Source organism: Dermacentor silvarum, chromosome 1 (genome assembly GCF_013339745.2).
Source record: "Dermacentor silvarum isolate Dsil-2018 chromosome 1, BIME_Dsil_1.4, whole genome shotgun sequence".
NCBI lineage: Eukaryota > Metazoa > Arthropoda > Arachnida > Ixodida > Ixodidae > Dermacentor > Dermacentor silvarum.
The window spans coordinates 176,067,884-176,081,675 of record NC_051154.1 but is presented as its reverse complement, the minus strand read 5'-3'; the positions used below and the strand labels follow the sequence as shown (position 1 = coordinate 176,081,675).

Below are 13,792 nucleotides of genomic sequence, written 5' to 3'. Positions count from 1 at the left end.
TTTCACTTTCTTTTTCTGTAAAAAAAAAAAAAAAAAAAAATGAGTACCCAAATATAATATCTTGCTGAAAACATCCCAGTTTGATGTTGCTTATAACTGTCTACAACTTCTTAACCGACACATTACCAATTGAAATTGTAATTAACAAGTTTTACTATTAATTATTATTTGATACAATGCGATTAGAACAGTAATTCACGAGTTAGATTATTATCATTAACTAAATGACTTTCATAAAAAAATTACTGGCTCAGCTTGTTAACAATACCATATTTACTCGAATCTAGGCCGACCTCGCTTCCAAGCCAGCCAATCCCCCCCCCCCCCCCCCCTTAATTCGGAAGGTCAGAAATTAAAAAGCTTACCTCAAATGCAAACCAACTATGATGATGGAAACAACAACAGCCACAAAAAGCAACTGACATTTATTATTAATGTTCAGCGCCAGCCATGTACTTGCCCTGGCTCACCATAGGCACCACTCTGACACCGTATGCTCAGTGCCAGTGTCTCGCCAAAAGAGGAATTTGTCAAAACAGTGATTGTGCCTGCACTGCACGCATTCAATGCGGTCAAAATGGTGTACTGTTACAGTGAGCTGTGGTACTCTGTGGCAGCGGCAGCGGATAGTAACGACTACAGTACTGTCTTTTGGTGCTGGCATTAGCAATGTGCCATTTTTTCCAGATCCGACACATTCTAATGAAATCCTCAAATCTAAGACTACCTAGGAGATTCTTAACTTATATTATAAAAAAACTATCGGCCCCGATTTGAGTAAGTACAGTAGGTACTTGATTTTGTTCTTGTAAAATGATCATTCTTTTTAAAGCTTGGTGCATAATAGTTGGGACATCCTGTATCAGCACTAGTTCAGCATGTACATATTTAAGATACATTTGACTGGTCACTTTTGAGTACTCTAGAGCCCTCCAGCAGCGCACTTTACATTCGAGTAGTCGAAATCAAGCACTTGGAACACATTCGCCTGGTTCCTTCAAAGCACCGTGCCCAGGTCAGAGCACTCGGAGGCACTTCCATCTTTGACCTGGGATCGCAATCGAGACCTGGCAGAATTTGTTGTTGTCATGGCGTCTGCAGCGGCGAGTGCACGGTTTGTTGGTCCACCATGTTTGTCTACAACAGACTTGTTTCTGCTTCGGTACTCCGATTGCTCTGGCAAGGAACTGTACATTCGACTCAGGAACACTTTCTCAAGCTAAGATCTACAGCAGGCTCCACAATGCCCTGATTCGAGTTGGAGCGCGGTAGGAACCAGTCAAATGTACCATTAGAAACAAGGCACACTTTTGGAGCTGTAAATTCCTTTTTACCTGCAGCCACACAAATCCAAACTGATAGTATTCATAACCCCAATTTCGAGGGCCTGGAAACCAGAACCGGCTACGCATCAGGTTGGTGGTTGGAGTGAATGATGCATTTTGTCTAATGGTGTAAGTCATGTGACGTGGCATTGAACCATTGTGATCCATCTTGAATAAGACACCTGGAACATACGACAACCAGCAACAAGAACAGAATTGTAGGAAATGGTGGCAAAAAAAAAAAGAAAATTTTAATTTGCAGCGCAGCACAGACAGATGTTATGCTTCCACCTTCACAATGTATGCCTTGAAGCACACTTCACAATTTTAGTGAAGGTATTGATGTTCTGTACTGCAGGCCACTATGTATGCAAAACTGCATATTTAGGCTATTCTAGAAACTCTGATTAGTGAGAAGAAAAATTTCTCATGTGTATATACATAATGAAACAGGACAACCATCTCACACACACAACAGCAATTCTAATTTTTTTTTTTTTTTAATTCAGAAAACTACAGTTGTTCATTAAAGGGGCCCTGAACCACCCCTCGGGCTTTGTGAAATAACACAGTCCGCGGATAGCATACGCTGCTGTGAATATCTCAGCCAAGTTTTGCTGTCGTATGTGGTGTGTGGAGCTCGCAAGCGGGGTGCAAAATCACCTTTCTCTCAAACGCCCTCGTTTCAACAGAACCATGATCCTCACTCTCTGCTGTGTGCTTTATTGCGCAATAAAGCACATTCTAATATGCGGCTGCTATTCGTTGCTGCGGTCGGTTACACCGTGGCCGCCACGGGGTGCCGCCACGAGTCCACTGGCCAAGCACACTGTGGCTCTCTGAGGACAAGTGCATTTGGCATACGTTTAGCGCGGCGTAGGCACGAAAATCGGAAATATGAACTCCGCGCCACGGTGACATTTTGAAGGCGGAGCGTTGTGGTCCCACCTCACTTCGCAGTGCAAGGCATTGAAGAAGGAAGGGGGAGCACAGCTGAGGCTGTGTTTGAATGCCAATAACTCCGCTTCCGCTGAACGCATTGAAGTACTTTTTGCGGCAAAGTACTTCTGAAATAGCCTATTTTCACCTGAAATGTCTTTCTCCACTTCGATAAAAAGTGGTTCAGGGCCCCTTTAAGAAGAAACCAGGCTACTGAATTTTAATGCACCAATGAATTCCTCAGTGCTTGCATTGCACATACCTTCTCAGCCTTCATACTAAACCACACAAATTAAAGAGACGTAAACAGCCACATTGATAGCACCTGATGGCAAACTGCACCCAGCTATTACTGTATAGTGCCACAAGAACGGTGCTTTTCCTTTTTTAATCAGGGATTTTGGCAGTAGTTAGCATCTACGTGTGCTCTTATGCAGCAATATAAACATTGTGGAACTTAAGCCATGCATGACGGAAAACTCGGCAGCATTGGTGAATATAAGATGCTTCAGTAGACATCGCAAGAACTCCCAAACTGATTGTGATTTCACTAGGTGCTGAGCAGAAAGAATAAGAGGATCCAAGGGGCTCATAATTTAGTAATAACTACATTAAGCCCAACCACACAAAATATAGATAACCTAGAAAGACAGCCTAGAAACAGACAACCTATATGTATATAGACAACCTAGAAGGCTAGGAGCAGGCTGGCAACTGCCACCGGATGGGCACAACGCTTGTATACTCTTCAGAAAGGAGGAGGAGACAGAAACATCGAAATGGAAGATAGGAAGAAGGGAAGAGGAAAAAAAGAGCAAGATGACAGATCTCAAAGAATAAGGCAGTACACACACACAGTTCAATAGTCACACACAGTAGGGCCAGTGACTGCAGGTCACGCTACTAAAGGAATTTAAAAAAATATAAGTAATGTCTGAGGTCTTGTCATTTGAAAACAAAAGGAAATAAGCTAGAAAAGGGAACCTAAGTTTGTTCCTTCTACATGTATTAAAGTAAGGAGAGCTCACTGAGTTTGATCGCATCAAAATTTTAAAACCAAGGAAACCATCGAAGGGGACTGTCAAGTTAAGTGAATAGCTAATGCAAACTGCAGAAATCGAATGGACACATTAGCAATTAATGTTTCCCATATACTGCTGACATCGATAACAATGTTTGATGATGGCGACACGAATTATCGTTGACATGTTTTGGGAGACGGCATGACAATGGCAGCGTGACATTGACCACACCCATCAGTAATGCCGAAACGGGCTTCCACAATAGCTCAAGTAGATGTGTCAAAGGGTTCCTTGAACTGTTGTTGTTTTACATTTTGAACTTCTGTTTGCTGGGATGAAAAATTGTGTCTGGTGTATGTTCCAATATCTAGATGATTACCAAGTTTTCATTGATAAAATGGACACAGGAAGGTGTCTGGTCGAGATTTTGGAAGCTTTAGAGAAAGTGGTTGCGACATTTCTTTCATTGTGGTACTACTGTCAGAAGAAGAACATATGCAAATACAGTGGAATCTCGATGATACGAATCTCACGGGGTCACGAAAAAAATCGTATTAGCCGAAATTCGTATCATCGAAACACAACTAAAACTAGCTAAATTAAAGAGTCGAGAGGTGAACGCACTAAGGCAGACGTACGTAAAAAGCATTAAAAGTATAGACCACTTATAACGTAACCGTTTATAGAGCAGAACTGGCTACAATGCAGCCTTTTCCGACTCCCGTTTACCCTCCCATAGAACTCCATGTATACGCATACCGCTTACAGTGCAGCCGCGTGAGACGAAATTGCAGCTTCCGCGGGAAAATCTTGCCGACAAGGGCGGTATCGAGCATGAGGAGCGCCCACCGATAAGACAGGAGATCAACGAGGGCGATGCGGACGAGGAGCATGAGTCCAAGGGCGATAAAGTCGTCACCGCGCGCCGTATGTGCGAGTGAAAGCGCGCGGGGGACACGCGCCTTCACGGACAGCGAACGCACAGCAGAGAGCAAACGCAACTTCCGTTGCGCGAAAGGCCATGGGGTTATGGGAGGGAGGGAGGGAGGGGGGGGGCGACGCTGTGCTGCGGTGCCAAATGCGTATATTGCAGCCAAGCGCAAGGGTAACTGGTGACGCAATCTCCCCACGCAAAAGGAGCAAAGCGGGAAGGTAGCGCGGGAGGGAGGGAGTGGGGGGGCGGCTCCTACTCTGCCCACAAATGCGTTCTTGTACTTTGCACCTGTGCTGGCTGTCGGTGTTGTCGCGCGCACCGTATCTTGAAAGCAATCTCCACAAAGCTCTGACCTTTGCATGCGCTGTGCTTACGCCGCTGTTTCTGTTGAAGCGATAGACCGCACAAACCTTCGCTTGCTGCGGGGAAGAGGCCGCGCTTGGGGAAGCGCGGCCACCGCAGCGAGCGAAGAGACAAAAAGAAAAGCTCAAAAGCAACAAAAGCGCCACTGCTTCAAACTCCTCACGCCCAGTCGCGGCTTCCGCGCTGTCTGGCGCCGCATCCGCGCCTCCGCACCAAAAGAGAAAGGGAAAACGCGAGTGACTGCACGCTGTTCTCTTTCGCGGCCGTCGGTGGGGCGGCGTTTATTCGTATCAACCGACGCGGGTCGAAAATCGATTCATAACAACCATTGCACGTTGCAAAGTAATGGGGCTCGGCCGGGACCTCAGAAAAATTCGTATCATCCGGAAATTCGTAATAGCCGTGATCACATCATCGAGATTCCACTGTAATGTTTTCAACTGATCACACTAGCTGGATGACCTGCTTCGTATCAGCAAATCCACTGTTGAATTTCAGGTCAGCCTAATCAGAAACGGTAACAAATGAGATTACCTTATCTTGTGTTCAGTCTGCACTTTATAAATTTTATAAGCGTGTTATTTGTGAAAGCTTTCTTTATCGGATAAGCCTACTGGCCTCTGGGTTTCCCGCTCAAATTTAAAATGATGTTTATGAGAGGCTTTTGAAGTGTGTTAAAGTTGTGTTTGTGTCATAAAGAGATAAGCAATCAAAGAAAAGAAATATTGCAGTTATTCCACACCTTCCAAGTGTCCCATGGTGTGAAAAATGAAGATCCCACACAGACCTTCGACATCTAAACAGAGAACGCAGTGCAGTGGCAGAACGCTGCGAGGTTTTTGATCACCAGATTAACCCCGACGGCGCTGTCGTCTTGGAGAGAAAAAACAACCACCGTGCCTTCTTTTGAAATCCTGGCACATCCAAAAGACGCCAGCTAACATCAACCACTCATCAGGAACACTTCCCGCCGTTTACTCACAAGGTCTACGAAAAGTGTCTGCGTGCCTGTCAAAGCATTAAAAAAACGCACATAAGCACTGTTACGCCTCATGCCACCTCACCCCTCAAGAAGGAGCCGGTTGGGCTCCGAACCGTCGGGTTTTATACATAAATTTTGGTTGGAATTTTCTTTATCTGTAATTCAGTATACAAGTAGACTTAAGTGCACCAAATATATTTGGCCATGTTTCTACTGCTGTACACAAAAACCTGACAAGAGTCTACTGGCTTCATTAAATAACCCCCATATTCATAAATGCATTTTAAATTGAAGCCCATGCTTGACTTGATCTAAAGGATGCCTGGCGTGAACATGCCCAGGACGCTCATTGCGTTTGCTACAGTGCGTTCATGATAGGCGTCATTTATATCAAGTCAAGCACGGGCTTCAAGTGAAGTTGCATTTCTGAATAAGGGAGTAAGGATTGCTCCCTTGAGCATCTTTTAAAAATTGTGCTCTGTGTAAAGTAGTGGTGTATGCCAGGTTTCCAAATCCTGCTTCCCACGACCATATTTGCACAAGTCACATGGGGCACTGCATAAACACGCGGTTAAGGGAGCATAGAAATAATTTAAGCGCAGATTTTGAGTTTCATCTTGCGGCCCACTGCAACTATTATATTTTCCCATGTTTCGTAGAACCACTTCTTTGTATAGGCTTAAAGATGCTTTGGCACATGAATTGATCAAAACATTTTTAATAAAAAAAGCTTGTGAATCATGCATTTATGCACCCCTGTTTTATGCCAGCACAGTGTTAAAATTTCTAAAAGTGTAGTGAACTATGCTCTAGCTCTCTGTCTGTATATGTGTGTGCATGTGCGTGCACATGCGCCTGCTTTCTTTTTTGTTCTCCTTTACCTCTTAATTCCTTCTTTTGCCCCTTTATGCTGATATTTACCAGTGCGCAATGGTCCACTCCTGGTCAAAATTGTCAACTGCAGAGACAGCACTGCCTGCCTTTATACAGTAAAAGGTGTTATAACAAAATTTAAGTTGTGAGTAAATGTTAGTAGTGCCTTCTCTACAAGAATACACAATTTTATTGCTTTAAAATGAGTTTTGAAAAACGTTTCGAACTATAAGACGAATTGCCATTTTGCAGAAAACTAACTTAGGTTCTTATTTAGGAAAAAGAGGGCAACAAACTGAACAACAGCATGATCGATGCTTGCAAAAATTTCTGGAAGTCTTGAGATGCTTCAAATCAACATTGGGGTAAAGATAGCCTCTGACAGTTGATACCCTTGTTGGCCAGTGCACATCCTAACTTCCCACTGAACAAATTAAAACACATATCAAAAGTGGGTTCCCTGGGCATACAAACACATCTGAATCACAAATATAATTTTGAAGATAGCAGCCAGAACCTGATAAGACACTGCCTGAATCTCAGACCAAATGTTTTCCTGCAAATCCTGCTCACAAAGTTTCATTAATGTATTTTTATAAATACACTAATCAAACACCCTTTCCCCACAAACACAGGTTTGTGTTTGTCAAATGTTTGTGCTTGGTTATAATCATGCCAGGTAGATGATGGTAAATGCAAGTGGACAGCAGGATACCACAGTAGAGTGTCTTCCCTGAAATTTATCTCTGCAGTGTTTCCCTATTTCTACCCCCTTAAATTAGTGAACTTTGCTCCTAAACATCGATTTACTGATACAATTTTTACCAGAATGAGACAAAAAAAATAAATAAATAAAGGGCTATCTTTGAATGTAACACACACAGTACCTGCTCAAAACATTCAATAAGAGTGCTTGCGTCTAATTTGCAGATAGTGCCACAAGTTCACTGAACATGACACTTGTAATGTATGAAGGCCAATATAAACTTTCAATACTGGCCACTCTGCTAACTTCCCTAGAATTTTAGAGCACAGCTCTTAGGCGCCTGTTCCTGCACTGAGCTTCGGCGAACCGAGCGAATGAGCACAGCGAAATATAAAAGCAAATGCGGAGGGCAGCAGCAGATGAAAGAAGTGTGCGTGAGGAGGAAAGTGGAGTAGGAGGCGACAGCATGAGGTGGGAGCGGAGGAGGAGCGGAGGGTAGACAGCCTGCGCATGCTGAGTGGCTGGCGGCCACGGCATCTTCAGCCACGTGGGCGATCTCATCTGCGCTTCCGAGGGGGGTCAGGGTGGCGTGAGGTGGGGAGGGCTACGCTCGTTCGCGGCGTCAGCTGCTGAGGTCAGCCCACGGTACCAGCGTGCGTGACAGTGATCACTGCTGCTACATGGGGCGATGGCGAGCAGCTACGAGTAAGACTCGATGTGACGCTCTCTTCGGCGTTGCGCCGCTGACACTGCTGGCACGATTCCCCCGCGATGAAGGGCCACTCTCATCATTGGTGGAACGAAAGTGTGCGAAGAAAAGCGTAGAGCCGCGCAAGACGGACTGTGCGGCGAAGAGGGCTACAATATGCCGCCAGAGTAGCGTGCGTCGTCTGTATGGAAACAAAGCGCTGCATGAGCTGCATGGCGGCTGTGTGAATCACCTCACGCGGCACCCACGCACTGCCTCTCTCGATTAGCGAGGCAGTCACGCCACACTTCGCTTCGTTTGCAATGTGCTGCACAAGACAGATTGTCCGCGCCAGCAACACTACTCACAGCGTTCTCTTTCTAACAAAACCGTGTACCTACCTAATCATAATACAAAATATTGACTCGTGAAATGAAAAGACGTATAGAGCTGCACTCATACTTTGCATTAGGGAGTATTGTAATCGTTGGTGAATTTTGTTCTACACAAATAGAAGCCATATTGCATACTTGCAAGTATGGTGACATTATCAAAGTAGGCCCTGTTCTTGAAGTAGGCCATGAGGTCCTCTTCTGAACTGAAGCCCCTGAACATATTGAGACTGAGGCCTGACATCAGTGCAATCCAGGAGCAAGCTGCATTGTCAATCACGTCGAGCCGATGCAGGAATGCCTCTTTGTCCTCAATGACTGAGGCACCATTACCACGGGCAAATTCACGCAGTGCCTGGCTGTGAGCCACATCTAGCACCAGTGGATAGTGCCTCAGGTTGTCCCGCATCTAGAAGAAAAGGAAAACAAGCGTGTTCTCCAACAAGGTTAGAAAACCTTTCATCTTTGTGCCACAAGCATTTGTAACTGTCCAATGTGCAAAGATAAAACAAAGCTGGGTCATTTGGTTCCTCGGTGCTGTTCAAGGACACGAGAGGCAAGTAACAAGGGGACAGCGGCTAAGGTTCGAGGACATAGTAGGGTTTGAGCCGCACAACGTACACAATTTCACATTGTGGGCGACGAGTCGTGACAATATCCCGTACCCTCCCTGTTTCAAGTTTTTGTCGCAGCAAAAAGCAAAACAGATGCGAAAAAAAAAGTAAACATTGCTTTTTGGAGGCAGGCTTGTAAATTTGCTTTTTACAAACGCTTTTCAATTGAAAACGAATTCTGTTAAAAATTTGACGCACTTTTCTGAATTTTTTTCTTATCCTTTTTCACAGTTTAAATCAAAAACCTTGAATTCTATTTATAGCATCACTGAACTAAATATACCAGTTGGTACTCAATGCCTGCACTGTCCCTTGCTCATCAATGTATTACATGCTGTATCTGTACTGCTAGTTGTACTGCTAGTCGAAAAGTATTAAAAGGTAGTCACAATACACCTCAAAATGTTTTCTTGTGTGTGCACTAGAAGTTTCATATTTATGTTAAGCAAACACTAGAAAACAGCATCCTACATTTATTAAATATTACAATCTGGAGCACCAGCATAAGGTGAAATGTGAATGAGAGAAAAAAATGACAACACCTCTTACACCTGACCGCTTGGAAATTGTTGTAAAAAGAGAGAGAAAGATAACTTATTTGAAGGAAGGCAGAGAGGTTGGCCTGAGCTAGCATGCCAAACTGACGTTTATTGGTTTTAAGAGGTCCGAGTTGGTGTGGACTGCATTTTAGGACACAAACTATGCGTAAACCACTGAGGCTGCCATGTAATCAGAAGTTAAACATGCCATAATTCTAAAATTGCATCACCCACACATGAGGAAAGGAAAATGCAAAGATGCATTATTGCTTATTTTCATTTGTTGACATTTCAAATTTTGCCAGTAGCCTATGCAAGTGCAATACCGATTCTAAATATACAAACATGTATGCTGTTTGAAAATAAGAACAAATAGTGTTAGATAAGTAAAAACATTATGCATTTAATGTCTCCATATTTCAATGTCTAGAAACAGGTTCATTTTACAGACTTCTATGGTGGCTTATACAGAAATCAGTGATGCAGGCATGAAGTACTGATTCACTTTTTATTACCACGGCACTTGCCATATAAAAATCGAAACGAAGTGAACAGACTGTCTCACATGTTTCAGCATTGCCAATGAATAGTCACTGCTATTTTGTGCCAGGTAGTCTCTTATGTCTCGGGAAATGTTGAGCATCTTCTTGGCATATTGTGTTACAGTGTCCAACAGCCTGAATGTTTCATTTGCCTAAAAAAAAAAAGATAATAGAGCATGTGATTGGCTTCACTCACAAGTAATAAGTATAGAGCAAAGCACAAGGGTCAGAGCTTAAGGCCCTAAGGCTCATGTGATAACAATTAACAATGCACAGCCTCCGAGTTGAAATAACCAAATAGTGGTTCAGTGAACACGAGAAGCCGCAGAACAGAGGGTCCAGATTTTACCTTTGGCAAGATCTGTGGAGCATAAGCCTGCAGTGAGCAAGCATTAGGCAGTTAACCCTTTAAGTGCCATGAATGAGTTTCACTCAGCAACAATTACTTTTTTTTTTTACAATTAGTGCCAAGGACAAGTCTGTCTCATCCACGCGTTTGGGCAATCTTTCCAAGTGCCATTAACGGGCCAGGCTGGTCCAATCCATTTTGAGGTTCTGGTGAGTTTTCTCTTTGGCCGCTAGGGGGCCTACAGACTTCGTTCGTCTACATTAGTTCGATAAGGATCTTAAATGGTGGCTGCCAGTCGCATCATGGTCGCACATTGGCGCGCCTGCCACGAAATCGTGGATTTCATTTGATTGAGCCATCAAGCTCTAAAGATGATTTACTTCAGCATGAAAGCATTGACAGTGATGACAGTGTTTTCTGTGCTATAGACACATCATTGACTCTGATGTCGCAGACTACGATGATAGTTTTGATATGGTGTGGCAGTGAATGAAATTAGCATGGCAGTGGATGGATCCTTCCGCCAATGCCTCCTCATTTTAAGTTTGTGTATTTTCAAACACAAGCTGTGAATTTACTACCCCCATGATATATATATTTAGAATCTGCAAAAAATTTGCTATCTAGAGGTGCAATAAAAAAAAAAAGTGATTTTCCTAATATATTTTTGTATTTTTTGCCAGCACTTGAAAGGGATGAGGAAGAGCCCAAAGTGCAGTCATCAGGAGACTAATCAGCGCCTGTCTTGGCCCAAAGAGAAGCACAGTGCGGGCAGAAAAGTAGTTCTAAACAGGCGTGGCATGCAAGCCATGTCCACCATTTTTCCTCCAGAGTGGCAGTTCCCGGAGGTTGGGCTTGGCATAAGCCCATCAACATGTACAAGCTGGGGATGAAGTGTGGAAAGATGCCTCGACCCCACACAGCGGCCTGTCCAGTATAACGACTTATTTTGCCATTGAACTAGGTGACAGTAAACATGTGACATAAACAGAGAGTTATTATTATAGGTTTAGTTTTTTGGTAAAGAAAACTTCAGTCTAAAAAGGACTCCTGCAACGCAAAATGGTTTACCAATCACATGGCTGACGTGACCACCCCACAACACATTCAAACATCAAACCAAGGCAATTAACCAAAGGTATGACTTCAATAACTGAATTAAGCAAGCACAGTTTAAAATGCCTGTCTACTATTTTTCAGAGTGAATATGACCCTTATGTTTTACTGGCATTGACAATACACAAATTTGGCCTCATCCACGACAAAAATTCAGCTAATATCCGACAAAAATTCAGCTAATAATTCAGCTAATGCCGTAATGCCATATTTACTTGTGTAAGGACCACACTTTTTTTCGAATTTTTTACTGGGTACGGGTCTTACCAAGAAGCAGGCTTATAGCTACTTACTCAAGCCTGGAACTGCACTCAGACTGTTATTCAAAATAATGCTACCACTGGCGCCCGACTATGAACACATTTACAGTTGCCAACCGATTTTTCAGACATGGACAATGCCACAAAAATGTCCAAATAATCAGGCAGTCAGAAAAAATGAACTGCATCGGTAAAATTGATCTCATTGTTTTTTACAGTGCCAGCACAGCAGAATATTTGTTAACAGACTTTTTCTCAATGGCGGACATGAGGCGAAAGTGTTGCCATGCAAAACATCACGCGTGGCATAGTGCTGTGCTCCATTAAATGTGAAGTGCACCTATCGCACACACAACTTTAACTCTATGACACTGTTTAAGACTGTGCTGGGCAAAACTTTGGGGCTTTATTGCCTTTATGCACACACGAGCTAACGCCATTTTGTCCACACATGAACTTAGTAGTCGTCCATGGTAGTTACTGGCTGATTGCCCGCAGACCCAAACTCCGCATTACACATGTAGCCATCACTCCTGCCCATGCACATGATATCACGGCCAATCACCAATGTGGTCTACTGGTACAAACATTTTAAGGCAGAACTTCCCGTAATGGCTTGCCACCTGCTCCATCCGCCAGCTAGGACTAACCAGTGCAGCTGCGCTGCTTCGTCAAGAGTCAGCCACCAAAGGTTCACTTTGGTGCTGAGTGCAGGATACGGTGATAATGTGATCGTTGGCAGGACAACCGGTGCAATTTAGTAGCAACTTGCAAAAATTGACCAGCATACGGATATGCACATGGCACTTAGTAAAACCTTTTTTCAAAGCTTTTTGCACTCCAAAGTGGGGGTGTGGGCCTTACACAAGTAAATACAGTATTTAAAATGCTAAGCAAGGTACACAAATTCGGCATCTACACATGCTTCAGGCTCTTTGAAGAATACACTGTGCAAATAAATTACAATCAACAAGTGTAAAATTAAACTTAAATTCATTATTTCAATTTGAAAGTTTTTGAATTTAGGGTCTGCATTGATAAAGGAAAATTAAAGACACTCATATCCTATGGCAAGTTCTTCTTGTCTGATTTTTCTATGAGGCTTATGTTCTGACATATTCATCCCAAAATTTGTCCCTCAGTGCTGATAATTCCACATTCTGAGGTGGGAATCACAGTGGAAAGATACGCCCTGGAATAATGCACCTCATCACATAGTAGTTTATTCTTTTTACTAAGTGAGAGCAACAGTGCAACTGTCATGAGCTCCTGACATGCAACCTTATGCCATTTGACAAAACAGGTAGTAGTTTTACCGGCTTGTAATACGGGATATATGAAATACTGGAGTAGGGTATTCCACAATATTAGGTTGCCCTACACAAGATGAACGACCGTGCACCCGCTCATGGCCAAGGTAGGCGTGCAAACAGCGAGTATGTATAAGAAAGAGATGGTGGAAAGAACAGCAGCACCATCTCGTGTGCTCCTGCTTTAGTTTCACTTTTAAGGCGACATCCGCCATCTTGTATAGGTCAAACTAGATGTGCAGGAAAGCGCACTTGCAGAATTTTACATATCCCCTATTTGTAAGAGCATTTTTGTCAGAATCTTTATGCAAAATCATAACCGTAGCAACCTTAAGAATTGTAGGGAATATCCCACCACACAGAAAAACATGGAAGACCCATTGAAAACGTGCTAATACAATGGAGATTATGACCGAAACATGTTTTAAGACTAGCCACATCAAAGAATTTACCAATCTTAAAAGAAAGCAAAATGCTATTTAATTCACCACAGTTAGAGACAAGAAAGTGTCATTATTGGTCTTCTCCTTCACATAGCACATGTAACGAGGAACAAGTGCACCATTGATCACATAATATGAAATAATTGTGAAATAAGTCCGCTATTTTCCATCGGACAGACTCTTTCCATTTATAACAAGCCCACTGTAAGGTGGGGACTTCTAAACCTTAGCTTGCCGGATGCAGGCAGTTTTGCTAGCTTAACCCATTGAATCGCTATGTACACAATTGTGTACACCAAGATGGTGCACCAACTGCAAAAGCACTGATGAAAGTAATGTTATTAAAAATGTGTCGCATATATCTCAAAAAACTTATGATTGGAATTGTGCTGCCA

The 13,792-nt window shown here is 43.2% G+C and overlaps 1 protein-coding gene across 1 annotated transcript in view; it reads right to left on the bottom strand.

The window, feature by feature from the left end:
- LOC119436435 (ATP-binding cassette sub-family A member 2-like) overlaps positions 1–13,792 on the bottom strand; it is a 342,759-nt gene that overhangs the window by 218,698 nt on the left and 110,269 nt on the right. The window contains exons 13-15 of the mRNA XM_037703279.2: positions 9,943–10,071; positions 8,363–8,633; positions 1,335–1,507 (exon numbers count right to left, since the gene is read on the bottom strand). Of these exons, the coding sequence (XP_037559207.1) occupies positions 1,335–1,507; positions 8,363–8,633; positions 9,943–10,071 (573 nt within the window). The remainder of the gene's footprint in view (positions 1–1,334; positions 1,508–8,362; positions 8,634–9,942; positions 10,072–13,792) is intronic.